At 37.4% G+C, this 27,588-nt stretch overlaps 1 protein-coding gene across 1 annotated transcript; it reads right to left on the minus strand.

The window, feature by feature from the left end:
* Positions 1–1,333: 1,333 nt before the first annotated feature.
* LOC112973085 (kinesin-like protein KIF20A) lies at positions 1,334–27,580 on the minus strand. The gene is made up of 18 exons (XM_026080471.1): positions 27,449–27,580; positions 26,234–26,308; positions 23,789–23,908; positions 22,719–22,857; positions 22,435–22,619; positions 18,824–18,923; positions 18,113–18,307; positions 17,919–18,030; positions 16,339–16,410; positions 14,178–14,324; positions 13,418–13,583; positions 11,891–12,061; positions 11,066–11,205; positions 9,000–9,165; positions 5,362–5,479; positions 5,213–5,280; positions 3,381–3,500; positions 1,334–2,157 (listed from the first exon to the last, which is right to left on the minus strand). The coding sequence occupies exons 1-18, from the start codon at positions 27,578–27,580 to the stop codon at positions 1,882–1,884; spliced, it is 2,502 nt and encodes an 833-aa protein (XP_025936256.1). The 3' UTR covers positions 1,334–1,881.
* Positions 27,581–27,588: the final 8 nt, after the last annotated feature.

Raw genomic sequence — 27,588 nt, forward strand, 5'->3', positions numbered from 1 at the left:
AGTGGAAAAGGACTGAGCCAGCTATTTCTGCATCCTGGTTTGGGGTTTTTTTCTTTGGTTTAGAGGGCAGGAAGGGAGGAGGACTCAGTCCTCAGCTGCCCTTTAAAACAGCTTCTCACAATTCTGTAATGTAACACTGTCCATTGCCACACTTACTTAGGAAAACAGTACAGTTAAAAAAAAAAAAAAAAGGTCAGCGCTTAACCCAGGCTTCATTTTATTTTAGGGAAAGACACTTAACATAGATACTAACCTTGTCTTTCCATTTCCTATAGCTAATCAAAGAGCACTGGGAAGCAGGATGGTATATAGCAACAGCAGTTGCTCAGGGAGTAAGAGATTAGTGTTACATAAACTTGATGCAGACTGTCAATGCATAGCACTAGAGCATGTTTTGGCTTATTGCAGTAAGTGCCCACTCCTAGCCCATTTTGATTAAATGTTTCTTAGTTCTGTTTGAATACTGCCATTCCTCCAGCAATTTGCATCTGATGATAACTTTTTTAGTCAAGGGATCAATGCTCAGTGCATTGTATCACTACATCAAAATATTTTGTAATAGCTAGAATAGTCTGTGTGGGAGTAGACTAATATTTCATGAATTCTATGCTGGAGGATTATAGGCCTTTTAAACTACTGGAGCCAGATAACCTATATTTAACAGAAATAGCTTAAACATGCAAATAGCACTGGCTCAGGTCCTACATCTTCAGACTGGTTAAAGATGCAGCAGAGCAATTACACATTACTGCACTGAACAGACCAATCCAAAATTAAAAGAAACTTGGTTCAAACTGTCAAGAGCAATCACCTCCCAGGAGGGCTGGTCTGAGCACCACCCAGCTAGGCTGCACCACCTAGTGTCTTCAGAGCAAGGGTGAGGCTCTTGCTCAGCATCACAGCCTCTTGCGCCACCTGAAATGGCATTACAGCAACACATTGCTCCAGCCTGCTGCCAGCCTCAGCCTCACTCTGACACACCTCTCCAACTCTTACAGTCCTGGTGTTTGCAGCACAAGCAGACAATCCCCCCACACACTCACACCTCACTACTCCTGACTGAAATGGTTTTAAGAAACCTCTTCCTTATGCTTTATCATCATCATGTCTTGCTATTACATTACCACATAAATTTAAGTAATAATCAGGGCTATGATTCTATGAACTAAAAATGATCATACATCACTCACTGTAGGACAATTTAGCCTTTAAGTTAATGATCTTTCCTTATCTTAGTTTTTACTGATTTTTCCTCACCTTTATCAAATAAACAGAGCATAATCTAGTAATTGAAAATTTTATTATAAATAGATTTTTAAAGTTTCATGCACATTCTTAGTGAAACTTCAAACAATATTAAAACAAGTTCCTGTACAAAGTTAGCTGAAAAATTAGCAAGGAGCCACAAGACCTAACTTTATGTTGCCTCCTTTTGACATCTTTCTTACTTTTAAGAATTTGCTCAGTTTGATCCCAAGATGGCAGTTTTCAAGTCAAAGTCAGACTATTACTAAAGAAACAACCTATTTGAAGTGCCTGAGGTAAAGCTTACAAGCCATTTGATTCTAGGAATCCCCAGAAATGAAGTATTTAATACAGAAAGATAACAAGAGCAGCAGGGGAGAAACATCCCTCTTCACCTCAATTGCACATTTATCAATGCAGAAGTCCATTATAGCAGTTACTCAAGACTAAAAAACAAATCATATCCCCATATCAATTGTTAAAAACCAAAGTTTAGGTCTACACTTGTAGAGTTCTGTAAGTTCTACCCTGATTTGATTTAAAGTTATGTATTAAATATTTTTCTATCAGAATAAGAAAAAGCTACCAACAGTTCAAGAATGAAGAGGCCCAGCAGTTGCACACTTTAATCAAATATTATTCTTTTACTTTATGAGCCAATGGTATTTGCTTTCTTGAAGAGGTTGAAGAGTCTTCATACTTCCCCCAGCCTTTACCAAGAGGTGTACCAGAAGTGCCTGCTACTGTGGATTTCAGGTTAGCTAACAAACCTTTCTTAGGTTTTTGTTGTTTTGGATCTTCTACACACAAATGCTTTTTGCGTTCATCAAGTTCTTTTTGCAGGTAAGACACTGTTTCTTCAAGTTCAAGAACACGTTTAGCCCAGATCTGAAGATTACTCATTTCTTGATCCTATGAAGATAAGACTGCTTTACATATGTGAACACCAGAAAGTTATTTCATAAAGCCAGTTTTCTGAAGATTTTACTATTCCAGTAAATACCTCAGCCATTACTATTCCAAATGGCTCTTCAGTGCCCTGAAATACTTAGAGTACAGCAAACTAATGGGACATCAGATCTAGTTAGAGACAAAGTCTGTCCGGAACAGCTGACACTATAATGCTTAGCCATCCCATGCAAAGAACTTCAGTTATTCTAGGAACTAAATAAAAGCAGCCTTCCTGTCTTAAACTGCAAACTAATTACTGAAAGCAAAACTGGTCAAATCAAAACTCATATCATAGCTGTAATTCTACTAACGAGGACTGAACAAATGTTTCAAATGGGCAGAATCTTAAAGAGACTCTCTAAACCTTGTGATTAGCAAAAAATAAAACCTTCATTTTCTTTAATTGGTTCTAAGACTTAGGAAGTTCAAGGTGAATGATTTTCAGTCTCAGACTTGAACTAAAGCATGCAGAAAGTAATTTAACACTCAGAATACTCTGCAGTCTTATACCTGCCTCGTTTCATTTGCAGATTATAAATGAGGCATACTTACAAGATGTCAGGAGTTCAAAAATTTCAGTTTCTATTTGCGAGTTTAGTTGATGCCCAAGGTCAGATGCACTCACCTTTATGAAGCCCCTGCTTTTGAAGGGGAGAGTTCTGTTTCAGCATTAAGTGATTTACCTGTATTCAGCTTGGCCACTGCTGCAGGAATGCCAGCAGAGCTTTAAAGCCAAAGAATCTTAGGTATTATTGTGCTAACTTTTGTGTATTAACAGCTTGCTAGGCCTCAGCAGAGCACTTCATGGTTTGAGGAAATTTCTAGAAGAGTTCTGAATAGTATTTCTGTGCTTGACTAAATTGTGGCATCTTTAGATCAGCAAGAGTTTACAGCACAAAGTTACTTAATTCATCAAGTCTATTCCTTAAATCAAAAAGGAGCCTTGTCTTGTCTTACAAGATAAAGTCAAGGAGTGAAACACAAGGGTTGTTAAATCCGACTCACAGTTTAAGAAGTTAGGGATGAAACAAAAAAGCACAAAAACAACTCAAGTAAAAACATTATGCTCATGTTAAAAGCAATGAATAAGACTGAACAGTGTTTTTACATATAAAAGGGTGCAGAAACATGATACAACTATAGATACAAGCCATATTAAAGTTTCTTTTAAATAGCTGACAAACCTTAAGCATAACTGTGTGCTTCAGTCTACTGTTCTCTTCTGCCATTTTTCTGTAGCCTTCATTAGCTTCCAGCAGGGTTTCATTTAGTTTCTGTATTTTAAACTTCAGAGATTTTATAAGCTGAAAATAAAACCCCTACACATTGAAGTTCAAGACAGCATGCTTTATAATGAATTTTGTTTGTAATTAAAACTCATACAGACACTATAAGCATTTCTAAGTGATTCTAAGTATTGAACAGAACCAATGAAGACCAAAGCATCCAAGATGAAATCTGCTTCTCTCAAACCTCTGTGCCCCAACCCATCATTTCTGGTCAAAAATAACGTCATGGAGCATTCAAGGGCCACTGTGCTGAAGCTAGTGGGTTTGCACAGATGTACGTCAACCACAAAGAACGCCAACACAGGCTAAGCTACTCCTGGAACAGTCTGCTCCTTTTCAGTAAGGGTAGTTAAGAGGGTGTTCTCATCTCATTAACACTATTCATGCTCTGAACTGAAGCATAATTATGACAGAAGACCTCACTTTTTGGATGGCAAGATGGCTTTTAATACTGTTGGATTCACTCAAGAGGGAAGAGAAATCCAGAACCAGCTAGATCATTAACTTACTTCTTTACAGTTGGAGGGAAATACCTAGAGAGTTAAAGAAAACCTCTGCCTGCATTTAATGGGTGGGAGTGGGAGGGAAGGACAAAAAAGTAGCAAATCACTCATCACACATGCTCGGATATTGTGAGGCAAAGCAGCAGGATGGCACTGACAGAAGTAACTGCTTTAAATTGCTCTAAATTCAGTTACTGCCAGACATCAATCCCATCATTCTCACATTTTCTAGCCACACAGAACAATCAATACTGAACTCTCATATCAAGCATAAAAGCCAAACTTGCTTTCTAGCATCAAAATTTGATATTGACATGAGAACTGGAAATTGTCATAGAGCTCTGGAGAACAGGAGTGGCAAACAAATGCCAGGGCCATAAAACAAGACATTAAACTTGGTAAGGAAAAAAGTTATTTCTGGAGGACACTTTTTCAGTAGAAGAGGATTTAAGCTCACTTTCCATTTACATGCTTTATTAGAACCAGCTGGAACTCCTTCTCCAACCCCTACTCCTATTTTTCATTAGGAATGACTCTGGGAAGTGAAAGGAGCAAGGCTCATGTCTCTTGCCTCCTCCCCATCCTCTTTAAACACAGGAAACTAACTTCAGCCTAACATTAAGTTTGTTCAATGTGTGGGGAAAAAAATGCATACCTAAAAGCGATTAATATTTTGTTTTCCATAGCATTCTGAAGCCCATGATTTCTACCTCTACATGCCATGCAGAACACAGACTTTTTTTTAAAAAGGAGAAATTATCTATTACTGGAGTTTAAGGAGGGAGGGGGATGGAGTTCAGCACTAACAGCAAGGACAGGTTTAAGGCACTATTTTGGATCCAGATCTAAATTGTTACCAGATTCTTTAACTGCCATCCTGTTCCCCTTTGTCTAAGCAGGCAGCATTCCAGGAAGGAAAGCACCGAGGCCATAACAGCAACAACACATTCCAAAAAAAAGGCCAGATTCTCCCCTTCTTCCAACTCCCACTATATTCACCATGTGACTAGCTATAGTAGCATCTGCCTTTACAAACTAGAGCAAAGGCAGAACACAGACAATCTCTTGGAAAAGAGGTTACAGCTGAGCAAGTGCTCTTTTGTAAGCTTGATGCCATTGCAGGAATTTTCATGCTTTTGTCTACAGTGCAGATCTTCAAGTGTTGGCCATTCAAGAGGTTAGGACCACTATTCCCAGATTTATTAAGTGCCAAGCAAAAGCTACCTCTTCCTTCTCTTTGCATTGCTTCTGCAGTCCTTCATTGGCTCTCTTCATCTTCTTGTTTATAAGATCTATAGACAACAGAAAAGTTATCTTGTTTATACACAGTACTGAAAGTTAATGAAGTATGAATATCCAGATTAGATTCCTACCCAGTTCCATGTCATTTTCTGTAGTCTGTGTATCTGAACTTGGACTTTCCAGAGCCAACAGTCTCCCTGACTGTTCATCAAGTTGCTTTTCCAATTGCATTATTTTATTCTCTCTCTCCTGAAAAGAGAAGGGGACATGGTAGAACTTGTCTCAAGTGTGTCTCCTTAACTTGACTGCACATCCTTCAACTATACCACATGTATACGCAGTTTTTAAAAAATTTCAAGTGGAAGTTATGATGGTTATGGTTGAGAAATCACAGTAAAGAATGCCATTCAGATCATGAAGTCTTCTTCTCAGAGGAAGTATCTTAACACAGGAATTAATTCCTCCAGCCTGAAGATTTCCAAATTGTTTTAAAAGCAGCCATAACGCAGAAATGAAACTTTAGTGCATCTGTATTAAACACCATTACCAGTTAGCTTGGTAAAGAAAGAATACATCTCATTGAGCTGAATGTTAATCTCTTCATTACCCACCAGATTGCTAGTGCGATATATCAGAGAGAGAGATCAAACAAGTCTCACCACCAAGAAGAGTTACACACCCAATCCTGGTTCTCTGAAGCTGCCCACTTAGATTTCATGAAGTGCTCTCCTTCCTCAGTTTAGAATTTTACATCTTAAGCACTTCATCAGTTCCTTGTCTGATTTGCTACCAATACCTTCCTATTTGAATCTTCTGTTAAATTGGCTGCAAGGCTAAGTAAGAGGCAGCTATGTAACTAGAGAAAGTACTATCAAAACTTTTTTTTTTTTTAAACAAAACACCAAATGATGTATAATTGGCATTCAAGTGACCATAAAAGTTGAGTCTAAGTGGGCAAGATCAATTACCTGTACTAGAAATCAAATATTTTTCTTCCCCCTCTTTCTCCCCGCCCAATTCCATTCTGAACTGGATGAAGGAAGAGCCTCATTTAAAAGAGATGGCCAAGCAGAATATCTGCCAGCCTGACCTAACAAATAATAAGGATGTGCTAAGTCTGCCTCCTGGTAGCAACCCAACTTATCTCAGTTTATTTCTAAAAAAGAAAAAACCCTCAGCAGAAAGTAATGCAAAGGCTCACAGCTAGCTCTCGGATGGATGTCTGAATCATTTTGATTGCCCTCTAAGCCAATTTGCAGAAGTCATAGCTAGACTGGGCTAAGATCCAAAAGATTATGCTCCAAATGAAGAAATAACACCATCCCTGTATTGAAAGGGAAATCTTGATTTACCTACAATGTAATAAGGCTTAGGAAAAAATTGTCTAAGCATGAGATCCAGAATTGTTTTAGAAAGAAATTAGGATAAGACTTACAAGTGATCTCTTACTTTTCAAGAGTAATTTATTAAAGACCAATCATAAAGGCCAAGATCTTGGCCAGACTTGTTGGCCAGAATGCTATTGTTCTGCTTGTTATGTAAAGAGAAGAGGGTCCACTGCTGAAGAGTCACCCAACAGAAGTCACAGAGGAATGATTTAAAGAATCATTAAAATTGTTAAAGAGACCTCCTTAGGGGTTAATCTGGTGAATGTTTTGATGGAAAATTAGGTATGCAACCATCTGAATAGTACAGCAATGTATGTGCAAAAATACATAACACTTGCCATAAAAGACAAGTGTGGAGGAACAGGAAGAACAAAGGTCATTACACAATGCAGCATTGCTTGTCAGCACCTCAACGGAGAGCTGTAAAAGCAGAAGTATGTACATATCATAATCTACAAGAGAAAACCACTTCCCTCACATCTTGAAAGGACACTGCCTAACAGTGGGGCTAGATGCCCATGATCAGTGCCTGGGCAGGAGAAAGCACTGAGAAAGCAACTCTACTATACACATTATTCTATTCTCCCTTTACAGAGCTCTGAATAGATTAAGACCCACAAGTCTCATCTGTTGCCTGGATCAGTCATCCACCCATCCAGAGGCTAGACAAAGTCTGTGATAAAGTTACACATGGCTAAAGAGGCTCAGGATTTCCAAGCAGGTTATCAACAACTTCCTGAAGTGCATCTGAAGCTATTCTCACCTGAAGCTATTGCTGAAGGAAGCATATTCTCACCAATTTGAAATATAACATTGTCCCAGTTAACATGGTCTGGGAGCGGTGTTTTCCTTGTGGACTTAACTTCATGTAGATCTTTACAGAGCAAAAAGGTACAAAACTCAGTGGTGGCTGTTTCCTCACCACTGATGTGACAAGGTACATTAAGCTGCAATCTGTAGAAAGTTAGAAGTTAGCTTTGTGTACGGTGGGAGTCTCTCAGAAGTCACAGAGACCCCACAGAAGTAGATCCTATGGAAACCCAGAACATTGCTATTTAGAGTAGTTGCTTACAGCAGCTCTTACACAAAGGCCTAAAGCAGATGCAAAAGGCTAATGGATCATTGTGAAAATAATTCGAGTCTTGCCTCAGTTCTTTGTAGCACATCTCAATCCTGGAATAGTTACAGTAGACATTGCTTCCCACCTATATGCAACAGGAAGACTTAAGTGGCCTTTGAAGCTACTCTGCCCTTTTGCAACTGCAGCAGCTGAGGGTAAGAGGCTTGACCACAAGAACTACTATTCAGAAGAGAGCTCTGATACAGCAAGATACATTCTGTGAACTAGAGAGCACAAAGGATTTCATAAGAGTCTTGTACAACTGAATACCACTACAGTAGTGTAGAAAAAGACCATCAGAAAAGAGTTCTAAAGAGTTCTAATTTTTTTCTGTTGTTTTTAAGTCTAGAAACAAGTTTGACAGCCCAAAGTTAAAGCTTAAGTAAGCATTTACAACACTTATTTTTCTCATTCTGCAAAAGTGAGGGTACACGTTTTAAAATGAGAATGCTGCTTTGGCTTGTGACTAGTAAAACCAAAGTATCATTTAGTACTCTGGCTTAAACCTTTTCCATCACATGTAAATGACAGTAATAATCTAGTATTAGTTTTTGTCCAAGTGCCCATTAACTTTATCCACACAACCTCTAAAAGAAAAAAAGGTGTGTAGTTTCCAGATGTGCTGTTGGGTATTTTTCATACTTGGGTACTTATCATTAAAGTAGCATATTTATGCAGTTTTGAGATGTACATACACCACTTTATTCTCTGCAAAAGGAGTAGCAACTTACTGACCACAACTACTGAGTAGTTCTAGGTGTGAATACATTCAGGAGTCTAAACTGCATAAAATTTGATTTTGCATCAGTTTCTTACCCCTCAATCTTCCCTCTAGATCTTCAGAGCAGAGGCCCATTATAATTACAATAGCTATTTCTCTACTCAATTCCCCACCAGCCCTTAAATTTTTTACTTCATACCTACACCTCCAAGAATCTCCATGCAGCTAGATTGCTGGATATACTATCCCTCTAGGTGTTCCAATCATTGCATCATAGAAATGAAGATGACTTCAATTTAATTGAACTGTGCCCTCAAAGATCAGGAAGTTTAGGTATAGGCTACACAATCTTAGACAAAACATGTCTCTAGCCTTGTGCTTAGCAACAGACACCCAAATAGCTAGGCTGAGCTGCTACAGTTAGTTTTACCATTTAGTGTTATGTTTAGGATTCCTGAATGATGCTGTTAAGGAAAAGCACTGTTTACAGTTAAGAGGCTAACATACTTAGGACAGTTTTTAGCAGCAGTCAAGTCATACCTCAACTTTTCCTTGCTCAGCTAGAAACTCTTCTATGGGAACATAATGGTCTTCAATTTGTTCCATTGCACACACATATGCATGTTTCTTGATGGCCTCTTTATACATTTCAAATTTGCTCTCCAGTTTTTCTTCAAAACTGTCTTTCATATCTTCCAAGCGGTTGCTGAGGAGGACATGTTAGTTTTATTTAATATATTAGCATTCCAGCTGATAAGTTTGACAACATGCATTCTCCTGGCAATATCAAAGTTACCAGATCTAATCACTGGCAGTTAAGATACCAAGCGCTACTTTTCTCCCCTTTCTCTTTTCTGTTCTCAATGATCCTACAGAACCACACTGAGACATAACTTCTATTTGCATATATCAAGACAACTTATATAGAAGAATACATATTTAATCCTTGAACTCAGTCTCCTTTTTGTTATGCTGATCCCTTCTCTTTGGTGTGACAATACAAATTTACCCACCAAATGCAGCTACAGATCTCAGTACAAACTCAGCTTCTAAACAAGGCTGAAGTAATAGTACTGACAAACTTTGATTAAAGTAAAAATGTCTTTGGTACTTACATGGCCTGACATGCTACATAATCCAAGCACTTCACAAATCAAGTGTATGAATTCTCAGTGACACTGAATTCTAATATTTCTATATTACAGCTGCAAAAATACTCAATATCAAGTTTATTTCAGTGTGATGTAAGCACCCAAGCAAGTGGGAATCTGGCACCTAAGAGGCCTTAAGATGCTCTGTTACCACATTATGTACCTCTGTTGACTAATTTGCCTACAGAAGAGCCACAAGCCCTTTGTCACACACAAGCACAGAAACTCTCCCCAGGAACTATAACCAGTAGTTCCTGCTACAACTAAGCTTCAAGTCATTTTTCACTTTTGAACTAAGTTAAAAAAACTCACCCTGAAATCTGAGTGTAAGTGCAGTCCTTGCTTCAATTTCAGTTGAGGCGCTCAAAGCCTCCTGAAATACTTTAAATTTTGTTGGCATACCAATGGCATGTAATGGCTTGCATCTATATCACTCCTGGATGATTCTGCTGTTATCAGGACTGTTAAAGTCTCTGAATGATATTATTTTAAGCTACAGGATTTGGATCATGTCTTGGGAGATCTGTCAGATGAAGTTTTATTTAAAAAAAAAACTACCCACATGTAATGGTAGATATGACTACACCTAATTTGACCTAATATTTGAAGCATATCTCCTATTTTGTTTTGTGTTTTTTTTGTTTTGTTTTAATAAATGCAAAATTCACCTTGCCTCATTATTTCAAGTTATAGAACATATGCATTAATTCTGCTATGATTAATAAAGTCTCCCCAGCATAAACACAGAACATCACCCCAACAGAGAAGAAGCATCAGTGGTAATTTCAGGTGCCCTTGGCCAAAGGCACACAAACAATTTTAGACTCAGGGCAAATGTTAAATGATGGTGTGTTCAGTTGGCAAGTTAACTTTGGGTCAATCTCTGTTCAGCAATTCAAACAGGAAACTGATTTTAAGAAGAGAAAAATTCAGCTGGAGCAATCTGGACACACTTGATAAAAATCCCTAAGTTAGTAACATCAATGCACGCAGCCACAGCAATTTCTACAATAAAATAACAAAGATTTGTAAGTCATCTAGGAGTAAGAAGCCAGCAGGATACTTTGAAGATATGCAATTCAACCTACCTGAAACACACGCACATATATTCACATGACCAAGTGCATGTTTTAGAATAATTACAAGCCTCAGGGGGTACCCATAGCCTTTTGCATCTGCTAGATACTAATAACAAGAAAGAGTCAAGAGAACCTCCAGTAATTTCAAATTAACGAGAGAATAAAGTTCAATACAAAGTAGCATTACTGTTCTCATTGTACATAGGAAGAGGCTGATCTGTAAAATAGTGTTCCTTTCGTTCTCATCAGAAGCTTCAGAACTGGCCAACCCTAACTTCCCTAAATAGCATGAGTGCACATGTCATACATATACATATATAAGTGTGTATATATGTAGAATCTTTCCAGTCTTGTATAGGATTGCCATCTGACTTACCTCCAGGCTTCCTCTGTTTCCAACAGCTGTCGGAACATTGCTTCTGCCATCTCTCTACGTATCTTCACCTCCAGAAGAAGTTTACTTTGCCTTTCCACAACTAGTTTTTCCCTTAGGTTCTCAGTAGTTTTCAAAAGATCCTGAATTTAAAGTATTTCACTTCAGAAAATAAGCCAGAAAGACATCTCAATATGAATGTCAAATGAAAGACTGATCTATTAATACAGGCATTCAGAGGCCATTTCTACAAACCCATATTTTCAAGATGGGGGGTGAAAGGTTAAGAATTGTCAAGCTTTAGTTTCTTCCACCGCAAAGACAGTCTTTTTCCATCTTGATGGTTTCTGCTATCAAAAGTATTACCAATTTGATACATTTTGGCATTTAAATATTAATTTGTACAACCATTTAGCATGAAGTCTACTTGATTTTTACAGTTGATTGCCATTAGATTGTATAACTTTGTTTTTAAAATGCCACAGCTTACTTTAATACTTGTCCATGAGGTTCCTAGAGTGTGGGCAACTAGGTAAGACTTACTACTTAAACAGACTTACTACTTCCTTACATTTCTTGTTGAGTAATCAGTTAAATTCAGGTTTTAGCACTTGATGTGACTACAAGCTGAGAAAGGCCCTCCACAATTATATTTGCTCTTTCAGAGCTAGACCTCTAAGTCTGGGTCTATCTAACAATGAGTAGAAGTTTACAGATCTCATTTGGGAGAGCTTCTAGCACATCTCTTATACTGTAGTAGAAGTTTCTAATATTAGAGCTAATACCAATGGCTTTCTTGTGCACAATTTTGGGTAGATATCTACCTACCTCATGACTCAGAATGGTGATGTCCACTTCTTCTTCCATGGAGGTTTCAGTACCATCAGGGAAATCGTGTACAGATGTGTTAACATCGAAGTGTATGATAGGTTTGCCATCACTTCCAATTATCTTGGGGGTAAAGTAACCAAAACTTTTGGGTAGGATCGCCTGGATTACCTGAAAAAAAATAAATAAAAAACACAACAAACCAGAGCTGACCACATGGATTTATCAATGCTGTCAATACTACAGACACAGGAATACTAGGAAGAAGTGGTGCGAGTGTACTGTTGTATTTACACTTCATTTAATGATTACAAGAACATTAACAAAACTTAATATGCATTTAGCAGAAAAGTCTATCAGTATCGATATAAAGCTTCAGTACTCTAACAGCATGGTAACTAGAAAGACTGTACACTGACAATATGGTTGCCTAGAAAGTTGGTCTCTTCCCTAAATATAATGTCAGGTTTTGGTGTAGTTTCCTGAAAGGTCAGTGAAAAACTGAAAGTAAATCCTTAAGACATTTGCTCCTTCCTAAAATACTGTGACAAGGATCCAGCAAGTCACTCTAGTAAGTAAAGATTGTAAGTTTGTCATAGGACAAATCAGAGAAGCTTGTGCCCTCAATGTGTGCTCTTATGATGGAAGTTGCAGCTAAAGACAGTTAGAAAAGAAAAAAATCTCTGACATATTAGACACACCATTACAGATTTAGAAAGCATAAGAGCTAATCTACAATTCCAGACTAGAAATGGACTTTTTTGCGCTGTGGAACACACCAATCCCCCTCCCCGCCCCCCATCCCACTCACGAAGTTAGCTCTTACAAGCAGCAGCTTCCAGGGAAACTGAAAAAGGTTAAGATCAGACATCACTCCCAAGTCTTGAATTTAAAGAGAGACTGGTAAGCAGAGCTAGCAGGAAGCACAGAATAATTTAGATTTAGTAGAGTCTTTTTTTGCTTAAGAGACTTCTGAAGCAGAGGAACACACTACCTTCAAGCCTTAACTTACACAAAACTTTTTTTGTTTGGTATGAATAACTTGCACTCAGCCAAATAAGAACAATGTGGGCACAAGAGATCTTGTACAGACTGAAACATAAGAAAAAAGGCCACCTCTTTGTAGCACTATTGTCCAAGAAGTTTTGAACAACTCAGCTCATACAACAGATATTTAAGTGTACACCACTTAAGTCATCAAAAGCTTGAACTGAGATCTTGCATTTGCTGAAATGTATGGTATAACCAGTCATATCTGAAAGTGCCAGTCTACTTTTTACATGGAGCATTTGTGGTGTAGAATTTAACAAGCCACAGACAGCTGCTACTATCTTATCTTGTTACCACAAATAAGTTTGAGGATGGGAAAGACTACTGAAAGCCTTTTAGAGAGAAGCAGCTACATGCAGAAAAAACTAGCATGACACATCAAAAGCCCTAATAACCCTGAAGTCCATATAACCTGATCATTTCACAGTTCTATAGTAACAAAATGCAGAATAGCAGGGAAAGTAGATTCCCTCTTACCTGTTTGGCTATAGCTGAAAATTTCATGACATGCAGTGTTTCATCATAGGTGGAAGCACTCTGATTAATGTTTACAATCATACAAGCTTTGCCTTTTCCACAGAAGAATGGCTGAAACAGACGAGTCAGTTTGCTCTCTCTGAATGGAATATAGCTTGGCTTCATCCTCAGAGAAAAGAATAATAAAATTCCAACAAAAGAAATTATGAAAGGCCTATGTGATACCATAACTTGGCTTAGTTCTCTTTGCCTTTGAGGAAGGAGATCTAGTCTATCAGTAGGATGCTCATTTCTGAGCCTAAACTATTACAAAGACTAAGGTCATTGCTGGATCTCTGAAGCTCTCCAAAAAAGTATTTAAAAACAAGAGGAGTAAAACATTTTTGCACCACAGTCCTTAGTGTTAGAAAGCAGATACTGGAACAACCCAAATGCCAAATACAAGACACTTCTGTCAATTGTCTGACGAGTCCACCTGTGTAATTTGGAGATGGAAGGGAAGATGACAAAATGGGAACATTGCTCATATGCACACAAGATTTTAGTTTTGTTTTCAATTTCCCTTTCCACATTCTCCACAAACAACAGTAAGAATGTTCACTTCAGGTATTCTAGTGACATCTGGAACAAAAAAGGCTGACAAGATTTTGCAGATTTGCATTTTCAGCCCTCTTACCTTGTGAATCTCATCCAGAAACATAATTGGATGCCAAGTTTTAGGTTGAAAGGCTAAACATGCTGTTTAAGATTTTTCACTTACTTTGGATTTTGATTCTGCTTCAATGCTGCAATACATTTTCCGAGGATATGAAGAGAATTGTTAATATTCCCTGCTTCTTTTAGTCTATCTCCAAAAGCTTGTGTTTTATTACACCTCTCTGATCCAGCCAAGTCACAGAAAGACAGTCTGCATGAAAGAATTAACCAGAATAGAGATACAAACTTGTTTCTAAACAATATGAAAATAGAACTACATGTCTTTATATTTCTTTAAGTCTAAAGCATAAATGAGTGACTCATTTTGGCCTACCTAGATCACATAAGAAGTTAAACTTCAACATTGAAGTTTTGTTCTGAAGGCACTATGCAAAGTATTTAAAATATCAGCAGTAAACTATTTTCCCACACAAAGATTCTTGAACAGGTGCCCCTACGACAGTTTTAGTGCATTTGAAGAAGTCTGCTCATAGACTTCATTTAAAACTCTGTAGGCATTCTTAGACAAATATTCACTTCAGGACCCTAATTTCTAATGCAATCCCAAGTGCTACCAGTTCCAAGACAAAAGGAATTTCCAAAACAGTTTTGTACAGTGGTGCTACACTACAAAAGCACTTTGACTTTCACCTTCATTAGTTTCAGCACTGAAATGAATGCAAGAAGATATTGTCGATGATATGCTTCAATACACTGCAAATAAAAGGTGAGAAGTCCTTTAAGATGACCACCTTATAGCTCTTTATTTGGCTGCAACAATTTTGTGCTATTAAATCCAGGCCACTGAATTGCCACTCATGGCTTTATAGGTATGATCAGAGAAAACTATCTCAAATAATCATGGGACTTCTTCACTTTAATATAAACAAAGCTCTTGAAAAACAGGAAGTTTTGGAAGCTAGTTAACTTATGTAACCTATTACTCACTTATACATAGATTTGATTTATATAAATAACATGTACATAAGATCATATCCTTTCATACAGTTGAAATAAGTACGCATTAATATGTATTAATAACACATTTTCAACTGTATGAAAGGATGTGGTCTTATGATCTCAATCCTTTTAAGTACAAGATGAAGGGCTTTTCCTTCCTTGAGCAACATCCAATTTTTCTGTCCTACAATTAGCAGCTGCTGCAAGCTCTGCCAGTGGAATACACTAGACAGGGAATGGCAGAGAATATAGAAGCAGTCACTTCCTCAGGTTATCTTTCCTTAGAGTATTTATCACCATAACATCTGACATTAAATGGCATTATCTCATAATGAGGTGCTTATTTATTACCATTTCTGCTTAGCAGAGACGAGACAAATCAAAAGGAACTACAACTGAACTAAAACACTGATTCAAGACTGCACTCATTACTCCATTTCAAGCTAAAATGGAGGATTAGTCAGAAGGAAAAAAAAAAAAACCACACAAAAAACGAGGACTAACAGCTTCAGGTCAAAACATTAAGTAACTTCCTCTAAATCAGAAGGGAACAGAGAGCAGTAAGGACTTAACACTGCTCTCATTGGGTACACCTACATTAGCATTTCAGGTCAGAAGAGCAGTTTTGAAGCAAATCTCTTGATGATCCCTTTTTAGCGTGCTGTAGATTGCACCACCAAGCAGTCTCAGATCATATCAGCTGTATTCTTTTTGGATTAAGAGACACAAAGTTGTGTTCCAGGAGCACACTAAACATGCTCCAGCCACAAACATTCAACTCATAAGCTAACTATAGTCTGGTCCCAAAGTACAAAGATACTCTCAGCACTGGCAGAGCATCCACACTGGATCTTCAGCACTAGCTGCTGCACTCTGACTTTAGAGATCCGCTTCTATCAGACAGCCATTTGGCTTCTACTTAACTGAATAGTGTGGTATTACATAGCACTACTTTATCCCAAATCCTCCCCTGATTATTTAAGACGATATACCTATATTTCGCCCAAATTATGCATTACTGACAAGAGTTTTAACAGGTTCCTTCAGCCAAACCTTAACAGAACAGAAAAAGTAGGGAAACACTTCTACTCCTGTCTCTATCAGGTTTACAGGCAGTTTTATGCAACCAGTGCACTTCTGATTTCCTTCTCAGCTCTCAGAGGAATTGTCTACTAAAAGAAAGTTCACCAGTTTGGTATGCTTATGCCTTATCAACTTTTCTAAAATATTTAAGCTTTTGTTAATCAGCTGAAGCATTTACTTACTCTGAAACCCCAAGAACACGTGGCTGGTGCTCATCAGTTAGCTTCAGTAGCCTGATTGAAAATATACTGTGACTGGAATGGAAAGAAGTCCTTGTTAATGACTAGAATTATGAAAACTAAGCAGTCACTGAAGCAAAGTAGAATTTGTAGGCTACAGAAAGTTCACTGCTGAAAAATATAACAGCAATTAATTCACTAATTTACATTAGTTACCTTTGCAACGCATTCATTTAGCAGCTAATAAGAGTTATCATTTTGCAACTTTGTTTCTTTTTATACAAGAGCAGGGAAAAGATATCACATGAGGCCTAGAAGCTGTAATTCTGCCTAGTTCTTGCACCCAGTTAAATGTTCAGTTTTGATATTTTTCAGTTTTTCAGGTTGCATTTGTAATACTTTAAAGCCATAGTTATTCTGTTTTAATCATCAAGCTACAAAGGCAAGAGAATGGACATATGCTATATTAAAACAAAGAGAAAATTCCAAAACTAGAAGTGCTCTGTCCCCAGTTTATCCAGTAAATCATAAAGCACATACTGGAGAAGACAAACTACTCCAGTATAAAGCAGGGCTTTACCTGTCAGCACTAAGCCAAACTGAATTGAGTGAAGTTTATAAAAAACAGCACAATTTAGAAGCAAGTTAAGTGGAAGTCAGTGTATTCTCCAGAGCAAAAGTAGAATATTCTAGACATGAAACTCCACCAGAAGAGCACAGAATTCTTTTCGGCAAAACTTTAAGCTTGAGTGAAATTCAGGGGGAAACATAACATGAAATTTAATGGCAGCCGCCTATAGCTAATACAGAAGGGTGTAACTCCTGCTTTTTAGAGAAAAAGCAGCCTTAATAACAGTGTGATTGTATTAGCTAAATATACAACATGACCTTTCCACACATATTAAAGGACAAATTAATGAGAGGATACAAAAACGAGTAATGAAAGGGCATTTTCAACAGAAAGTATACTACCTTCTCTGTTTATTTCCTCCCATAGCATCAAATCAGATTCTCCCAGAGCTGAATAAGAGTTAGGTGCTTAAAGGCAAGTCCTTCACTCTTAAGATACTAATGAAGGTCAGCTACAGTACAGCAATCAGGATCTAGATAACTTAGCAGCACTGAAAGGTATTGCAAGACTCGCACCTTCCTACATCCCTACTGACAGGCTTTAGATTTCTAAGAGTTATACTGCCAAAGAAGTGATTAAGAATTATTCAGGTTTTCTTTCTACATCCTTGCACAGCCATGCCCACTCAGCTTCATTAGTGTTTGCCAAGACCTGTAGCCACGTCGGCACTCCAAAATGGATATGTGTTTTGATCATTCTCAGTTGTACAAAACTATGAATGGCAACCGAAGTCCAGCTACTATTAAAGTTGTCTGGTGTCTCCACACCCATCTTAGTTTTCTTCCAGAAAGGAAGTTCCTTAACAAAACTGGAATAATCAAGGAAATTCTTAAACTATTATTGAAGAGTTGCTCATTGCAGAGATGCTCTAAAATCTTCTCCTCTCTTCCTCTCTCCCTTCCCCCCCGCCCAAGAAAAGAGACAGAGTATGCTTATAATTAAAGGAACAAACCTCCTACTTGATTGCTCATTCATTCTAGTACACGCAAAGCTTCGGTTCTTGTTTCCTATTTTTAGTATTTTGCAGGCTTCTTCAGTGCTCTGAATGTTAATCCACTTTAAGTCTGTGAAAAGAGACCTTTTACAGACACTTCTGATCACCAGTGAAAATTCTATGAAACCACCCAAGTCATAAAATAGTATTACCTTTAATATAAGAGTTTCCTCCTTGATCCTCACAAATTCTTAAGACTCTGCGTTTCTGACTTTTTGATGTAGACAATACATTTAATAGGTCATACACATATTCATTATAAATTTCATAAAAGGAAATCCACACAGATGCTTGTGTTCTTTGGTGTATATTAGTCCTATTTATGTCAAGTGGAACAAATTTTTTTTCTGATAACCAAAAGAGAAGAAGAGCTCAATGATCAAACACCTTATTGATAAACCTTAGTTTATTCAGTAAACTCTGGCACTAAAGTAGTACATAGAACCTTTTAGAAGAGGAGGCTTGTATGTATCTGTGTTGTACAACGAGATGCACTGTACTGCATAACTTCCAAGTTTACCCAAGAATGTTTATATTTCTCAACAGCCATCCATAACCAGAATATGCACAAGATGAAGTTCTTAGCCATTCCCTCCTCTTACCACAAGCTTTCACAGTTTGTCCATTAGCCTTGCAGAGCTAAGTCTCCCTCTTCCCTCAAAAAGGTGCAAGGCTATCAAAATATTTGTTACATTCTTACTCTCTCCTGAGTTTAACCATTTTAAGTTTGGTTAAAAATATATATTTTGTACTTTGTGTATAGTATAGCAATTTTTAAATCCACTACTGGAGTTACCCACTTGTATTCCTAAATTCCAGAATTTCTATTCATATTTGCATTGGAATTTTCCACTTTATTTTACCTAGTGAATCAGAAGGCAGACTTTTCAAAGCAGAGTTGGTAGACGAAGCCGATTCCAAATCGTACACATTTGTAATAGTATTCATGATGCTTTCTGTATCCTTGAGAAAATAAGAGACTGTTGCATCCAGATGAACAGACTATGAAAACAGCAGAAGAAAAATAAAACACAACAGTAATTCCAGTATTTAAGAGGTGAATATTTAAGCAACATTAAATATTAAGCCACCCTCACTTCTGCTCCAAGTGAAATGTTTCTAACACTGAACCCAAGATCCACAAATGCTCTTTCCTCACAAGAATTTTTGCCCCCTGCTACTCCTAGCAGCCTGTCTTGGAGGCTAATTGCTGCTAACATGAGACCTACTTTACAGCTCAGGAAGAAACACGGCAATAGATCCTCCATCTGACCATAACAGCCAAGAGTGCCTTTATGAACTGCTACATAAATCTGAGCAGTATTTCAACAAACCAGACAAGCTGGAGAAATAAGAATCTTCCAGAGGGAGATGGCAGTGTGAGCGCGGCGGGGGGGGGGCACAACACTGAAGGAGAGACTAAAGCAGCAGAGATTTCTTATTTGCTTGCCTGGGACAAATCACTTTTTGATAAAATCACAGGCTTGTTCCAGGCTTGTCAGGGTGAGTCAAACTTATTTTAAGACCTCAAAAGGAAATGATAGCTTTATAAAGTACTTAAAAAGATCTGATAAACCAATAACCTATGACTCAATTAAAAGGCCATAAGAAGTCCTGTATGGATAACAGCACAGTCTGAGTACACACCTTCACTGAACTTCATTACATCAACAAAATTATTTAAAAACCTCCAGCTAGAGATTCCTGCATCTTCAACTACTACCTTCCCCTCTCCCCCTCCCCCTTATTTTATACACCAGTATATACTTTCCTTGGGACATTCACCTTGATTTCCAAAAAGCAATCCTGAGAGAGGGTCACCCCACAGTAGAACAGGGGAGCAGATGTTCAGAAAGTAGTAAGTCTCAGACATAATGCTCTACCTGTTAGAATGCAGTGATAGGCAGCACTAGACAATTCATAGCAAGCCTATGTTACTCACTTGTTATCTCCAAAATGGAGTTTTTATAAACAGAAAAGAGGTCTGCTGTTGCATTTTAGATGTAAATCTCATGAGATTTCATTGCCATTTGTTTTAGAAATGTCCATTTTGCCAAGACAGACACTGGCAATATATTCAATTATTTATGTTGCTAGAGTACTTACAAGTGACACCACTAGCAGGGACCCTATTCATTCTGTTTGTAAAGCACACAGCAGGATTATAAAGCAGGATATGGGACTCACATGTATGGCACATGTATGTCAAAGATGGAGTATAAAAACAATACCACAATACTTGTGTGCATGATAAAGATTAAGTTTTTGTAAAGAGACTTCAACAAAACTGAGTGAATTAGCTATGTCACTGTACTACTATTCTTCAAATCATGAGACTTAATATAGAAAAGACCACTAAGACAACTGTCTAAAAACAAGTGGGAACAAAAACTGACATCATTTGCCAGAAGCAGAAGCTGACAACTGACAGGGAATAAGAAAGGACAGGTGGGAATTGCAGTGCAAGTAAAGCAGCTTTTAATCCAGTGTAAAAAAATATTTAATCCAGTAAGAAGAATTAGTGAAAGGGAAGAGAATGTGAAGCAGGCATGATGAGTTTTTGCAGCAGTACCTTAGAGTGAACATGAACAGTAGAATATTAATACAAGGGTATTGCAGTAATTCAGAACAATTTATGCTGAGAGAATAAAAGGAACAGTGGATTCATTCTGCACAACATGTAAATTGAGCCTGGGAAAAAGGCCTACAGAAATCCATGTAAACCAAAAACAACCCCACCAAGCCTTATCCGCTCTCAAATTACAAGCTTAAGTGAGCATCAGAACAGTGATGCTATTCACAAGCTATCAAGAAGCATGGCTTCAGTACTGGGGATGGCTGAGCTATTAACACGAAGCATCACAGCACAGACCTGTTAGCATCAGCATAGGCAAAACAGGCAAGTTTGTCACGCATTATTTCCTATATGCATTTTAGTTTTCCTTCCTTATGGTGGAGACTTGGTTGCTTTTCATCGCACTGCATCAGCATCCAGACCACTTACTATAACATTCAGTAACTGAACTATTAATCAAGCCAGTGATTTAATGGAGAGAAGTGTTTGTGAAATGGAATTCCATTCAAAATAAGATGTTTGACCTCCTGTTCTATACCTTGAGTTGCTACTTGCTCTTTCCTACAAGCTTGTAGGTTTCCTAAAGATCCTAAAAATATTTACCCACTACTTCTCTTAACTCATTTTTCCTTTAGGATCCCCATCCTTATACACATGCAGAGTGCATGTGAGCTTAAGACACTCACAAAAGAAGTATGTGATCTTTAGCATGTTTTACATTTTTCATCTGAGGTCTTTCCTCAAAAATGTTAACTAGATTCAGAATAAATGAAGTTCAGTTCACAGAGTTTAAATTAAGCAATAGAATTTAGAGTGGAACCTCACATATGATTTTGATTCTAGAAGAACATTCTTTGAGAGCTAACTAGAATGCTTTAAGAACAATACTGTTATTAAAGACCACAAAAAAGAAAAGTCAATCAATCACTAATTCTATACTTCCCAAAATCATTCAGGCTTGCTTTGAAAAGATAATGAGCTGAACCTACTGAATTTTTAGATTAAATCCATGAGCCCACACTTCTGACTTACCAGACTAAAGACATTCAGACTACAAGGAAAAAGGTAGACACCTTGTGACAATTTGCAATTGGACTTAGAAGTATAGAAGAGTCACCCATTCAATAGAGCTTGTTTCTTACACTGCGACTGACAAAACTGGCTAGATATATCGAGAACAGAAGGCTGCCATAGGAAAGATTCTTTTATTCTACCTACAGTCTCCAGAGACTAGAGTTACAAATTAAGATATATACAATCCCCTAAAGCAGGCTGCAGTCCTTTCAGGAAATTAATTAGGTGACATCTCAATTTGCTTGCTGCATCAGAAAAAAAATTCTGTATGAAGCTACATAAGTTACAGGTTCACAAACTTTTTAATCTGACTTAAGACTGTCTTCCACCAGAAGGGACTCTTCTGCCTTCTTTGTTACCTCTGCTAAAAAGCTGTCACTATCTCATCTCATCTCCACTGAACCAGTACTAGAATTTGAGCAACTACCTAGAGATCCAGTCTAAGGAACTGATCCAAAAGAAGATTCACTTGGCAACAACAAGAATCAGCCTTTTAGATAGGTCAGCACTCTCAGTCTCTTCAAGGGCTAGTGTCAACCCAGTGTCAGAACTGCTCCCCTATGGAAATTCAGGCTTTGGCTTTTGCAGTATTTTTTATTTTGAATTATGTTCTGATGGCTGCAGAAAGTTCTTCCAGTCTACCCCAAGCTCTAAAAGTGGCAAGTTGCCTTATTTTTCAAGGTTCACAAAGTATCCATACTGTAGATTAAGATAAACTTAAGGACTTTAACAGTTAAACAGAGATTTTATTAAAACTAGCCTAACTGCTAGAGTTGAAGTTTTTAAGAAGCTTCATTCAGTAAGTAGTAGTATTTGGTAACTGACCTCTTTTAGTGAGGCAAGAATAGCAGTTTTTATGGCTTCTTCTTGTTTAACTTGTGCATCTTCTAGTTTCTTAACATCATTGCTCAAATATGGTTTAAAATTCATCTTCAGGTACTGTCTTCCCCTTATGTGGTTAAAAATGACATCAAGGGAGCGAGGCAAAATACCAAAATCTTTTGAAGACCCTTAAAAATAATAAAAACATAAAATTTAGACATTGACACAAACTTCTCAATGGATTTTGACTTGGTTGTTATATATGCTTTTTGGCAAACATTTTATACCTTGGATAGTGAATGTCTTGCCTGCATTTGTAACTCCATAAGTAAACACTAGTCCATTTACTCCATTAACATATGCTCTTACTATTTCTCTCATTGAGCCTTCAAAAAATTCGCTTTGAGTAGTTTCTGGTCCAAAAACCTTGAGGGAGAAAGGGAAAGAGTAGAGAGAAGAAAAAAATGGATATATATGTGTGTGTCTGTGAAGTTTAATATATCATAATATTAAACACTGAATAATACTGACCAGTTTTTCAGAGCAAGCTGAGCAGGAGATACCAGCTTAGTTTTCTGTCTCACCTGAACCCCTTCTAATTGAGAGTTTTCTTTTGGGTTATCATAGCATGCCTGCTTAATTCTAAGATGCACTCAGGCTTGCACTTATTCTTGAATATCTTCCTGTTCCTAAGATAAACTGCTCAGAATGTTATTGAACACATTCCTTTTAGTGGATATTTTCAAGAGCTATGCTCTTAACTCTATAAGAATCATCCACAGTTGAAGAGAAGATCAGCAGTTACAATGGTCTCAATGACTCACTAAGCATGGAACAGTTTATCTTTTGATACTGGAAGAACAGAAGTTCTTGCAATAGGTAATAGATTTTTTCTTTAACCAAGAAAAACTTACTTCCAATGTAGAAGGTGCAAGCATTTAGGCTGCTGTTCCTTCAATAAAGGACTACATCACTAAACACATGCTTACAGAAATCCCTTTAAACACCTGAGTTCCTGTAACACTTCCCAGATGAGGTCATGCAGAAACAGCAGAACCACAGTGAGTCTGCGCCTACAAGAAACTTCTGTGGCATCTAACCAAAGAAAACAGAACTCTCAAAGAAGCTTCCCTGTCTCATCTAACTGGCATCTCCATTGTAATGCAGCTTCCTTAACAACCTAAAAGTAAATAATAAGCAGTCTGCCTTTTTTTTTTTTTTTTTTTTTTTTAAGGCAAGAAGTATCAGGCATAATTCAAAGATGAAAGATCATATTTGTATGATATAGTAAAAGACTTCCATTTTTAGTGTTACAGTGGAAAAAAAAGTCATAAGTAAAAATATGAAAAAGGTTTGCCTGAGAAAATGTGAATCTATGTAGAGAATGGCCAATCCCTCTTTCACTGTTTTTCACTGCAGAAGACTCTTTGGGTGCATGAAGAGTTACTGTCTGGGAATCTTCAATAGTTACACAACCCTTAAAAAAACAAGACAAAGTAAAACAAAACATCACACTACATTATTTAGGAAGAAAGTTATCTTAGAAAAAAATAATTAGTGTTTTCATCCATTTACTGAAGCTATGAACAGTTGCAAAATTCATATATTATCTCTCTCGAGGCACCCAACAACTACAGAGATACCCGTTTCACATAAAAGAAGGCAAACAAAGTTAAGGCAATTGTCTGAAGTTTTGTAAAAAGTTTAACATTTTTCTAGGATTCCTTACGGCCACTTTTTTCACACTTTCTGAACACTAGTATATTATGATTCTGGCTTACAGTACCCTATATATAACTGTAAACAAAGCTATATAGAAATCTATTAGTTTTCCATTTGAATCATTTTCAGTGAAAAACAAGCTATGAACAGCATAAACAAAATAAAACAGACTTGAAGCATTATCTTTGACAGATAGATGGTGTCATCAGTAATGAAGAGACCTGAATTAGTTTCAAGTCTAACTTGATTGCTATTTCTTAACTACGTAAATGTTAGATACAATTACTAGTATTCACTTAACTAGACAAATGCAGAACGTATACCACAGGAGGCTACCAGAAATAAAATCTGAACTATCGAAACAGCTTTAAAGCTTTTTGAAGCATCAGCACAAGGATTATCAATTGCTACTAAATCTGATGTTTTAGAGACTAGCCAGAGCTGGTAATACTAATAATCTGTGTGTAGCATGTACATATCAAATACCACTTTTCCCAGCAGACTCATTTAACAAGTCAGCTTAACTGGTTTAGAAGCTATAAGAGTGGGTACTAAACTCAGGCCAAACACTTGCTCCGCCTGTACCATGCTCTAACCCCTATACTCTCTGGATACAACTGGCAGTTGTATAAAGCCTACAGAATTTCATCTTGGGCACTTATGCCTTGCTTGCTTAAGTCACTGCCTCTGTAAGCAGCAACAGATGAGTTAACTTGTTAAGTGTCTCCATTTAAAGCATCAACCTACAACTAAAATTAATATATATATTTTTAATGTGTTACATATTTGGAGGAAAGATGGTTTCTGAAAATTAGGTATGGCAGGGAGAAGAAAGAACAGAAGAATTAAGTTGAACTCTCCATTACAGAGATGAGAAGGTTTTTGTTTGTTACCAAGCACCTTCCTCATGCACTCAGGTGACAGTTAAGATCATCAGTAATGGAAAACATACAAGATGTTGAAGAATTATCTTGTAGACTGTTTCAGAGTTTTTGGAGGCTGAGAAGGAAAGCCTTCATACAGTGCAAAAATCAATGTACATAGCTAATGTGTTGAAAGATCAACTATTTTATGAAGAACTACATGAAGGCAAGAGTTTTAAGAAACTTAGTACAAATTGCAATATTTACACCCCCTGCTTTTAAGAACATACAAGTAGTTTCATTAATAGTAAGGTATTCAGAAGTTTCCCATTCCAGAAAGGAATGAGAAAGAGGCAACCTGTAGAAATCACAGGTTTTAAATCACAGGTTTTCTTAAGCAAGAAAGATTCTGGAAAAAGCATCCAAGTGAAGAAAATAAAAAACTTCAAGAAGGTTCCAACTTTGGCAGATTAAATGCAAGATGATGACTACACATGGGGGGGGGGGGGACAAAAACAAAAAACAAAAAATCCCCCCCACACAACAAGCAAACCTGAAGAAGCAAATCAGCTAAAGGATCAGAACCAATATTAAATCCTTCTTCAAATGGATCAGCAACAAGAAGTCTATCAATGATCAGGGCTGACAGACAGAGGATACGCTGCAGTGGACTTGTACTCCAAGGAAAGCCAAACGAGTTCTTCTCATCAGTGTTCACAATGGGAAAAAAAACCTGGAGTATTCGTGTGTGCACATGCATGCATGTATGCACAAAACATTGAAGCATCTATCTAAAAGTGACAGAAGAAACCACAGAGGTTATAGAACAAATTGACAGAATGAGGCATTTACCCATTCAGACATTCCAAAGGAACTCAAGGGTCAAAAACCTGAATTACTCCTCGAAGTGAATGATCTCTTGCATGATACCCCTTTGTTACTTGAGCACTGCACAGAGCCAAGAGTGGCACCAATTTTTAAATAAAGTACCAATGAAGTTTTGCAGAATTACAGGTAGGGGGAGTGTGAGCGAGTATGTGTGTACCAAGCAAATTACTAAAAGCTTTGATTAAAAAAAAAAAAAGTCACATTTAACCAGGCCTCCACTAATTCTATTTGGAAGTAGTAAACATGGCTTTTATAAAAGGAAATCCCACCTTACAATACAAGTAGTTCTTCAGGGGAGAAGAATAACTTGTCTTGACTCTACAACTAACCTGAGATTCATGGTTTTCAAGCTCTGCTACAGAAAAGGGCCTCACTCTCAGGAAGACTTTCAAAGGTTGATACGCCTATTCATAAAGAAAAAAGTATTATAATTGTCACTTTTAAAAATTGAACACCCCCAAAATCATTTATCAAGCATACATCTCTGTGATACAGTATTTCCCATCTTACTGCCTCCATTTCTCCTTCCTTGTAAACTTCATACCCTAAGCTGTCATTTGTCTCTTGACCGCCTGGTGTCCTAAAGTAATCTGTTTTTCATTCAAGCTCCCCTTCGCCTCCCACCCGTTAGTGTTCTTTTGCATGACCAGGCCACACTATAATTTAAAAAGAGCATGTTATTGGAGGATTAAACTGCACTGCTTCCACCTTCTGGTCACCGTGTGCACTGAATTCAAGCTGTATTCTCTAATCACTGCTCTGCAGTTCTGTACTTCCATTTTGTATGGACCGTGTTCAGTTAATAGATCAACACCTTTTTACCTTCAGGTTACTTCATTTTTACCATCCAGTCACTAACCCCTCATATTCCTCACAGGAACAATCACAAAAAGGTTCCTGGTTAATAAGATAGGCTTTCCCATCCTGTTCCTATCGCGTGAAGGTCTCCCCATCTAGGTGCACTGATAACAGTGGGAGATTTTTACAGCTATCCCAACGTTCCTTCCTTTCTCAGAGCTTAGATGTCTCTACTTTGGCAACTTGTTCACTTAGCAGACAGATTTACCAGACTTTTCCAGAGCCCTGCCGTGACCCAGCACTCCACTAAACATACAAAATAAGTCACTTGAGTGAACTCAGTCAGGAAACCTACTATTCTAAAAAAGTGATTAGATTTTAATCAGAAATGGTTATTTTGTCTTCAGAAACACGTATGCAGTATTACAGATTTTTATTTCCAAGCATCTAAGAGGCTTTCAACAGGACCTATAACCTTTTTAGCTTGCTAACCAGAACAACAGGGTTCCAATACATCCAAAGTGCAAGTACTGAAATTCTTTACTTCCTTCTCAAAAGCCTAGGACAATAGTATTAACCATTTGCTACTGGACATGATCTATTTGTAAATAATGAGAAGTAAGCAGAAAAATCAAACATTTCTTCAAGGCAAGGGAAAAGATATGTTCTACTGAAGTATTTTCCAGAATCAAAGCTTAAAAAAAAAAAGGCATAATTAGAAGACATATTCCAAAACCCATCCACACCTCCTGCTCCTCTGTATTAGGCAATACTGTTGACTCCTTTGGTGGGGGTTTACCCCCTAAGTCCAGAAAAGAAACTGATTCCAACATATCAGATATTTCTGCAGAGACATAGTTTTTCCGCTCATCATCCATTGTTCTGT

Source organism: Apteryx rowi, unplaced genomic scaffold (genome assembly GCF_003343035.1).
Source record: "Apteryx rowi isolate R43461 unplaced genomic scaffold, aptRow1 scaffold_522, whole genome shotgun sequence".
Taxonomy (NCBI): Eukaryota; Metazoa; Chordata; class Aves; order Apterygiformes; family Apterygidae; genus Apteryx; species Apteryx rowi.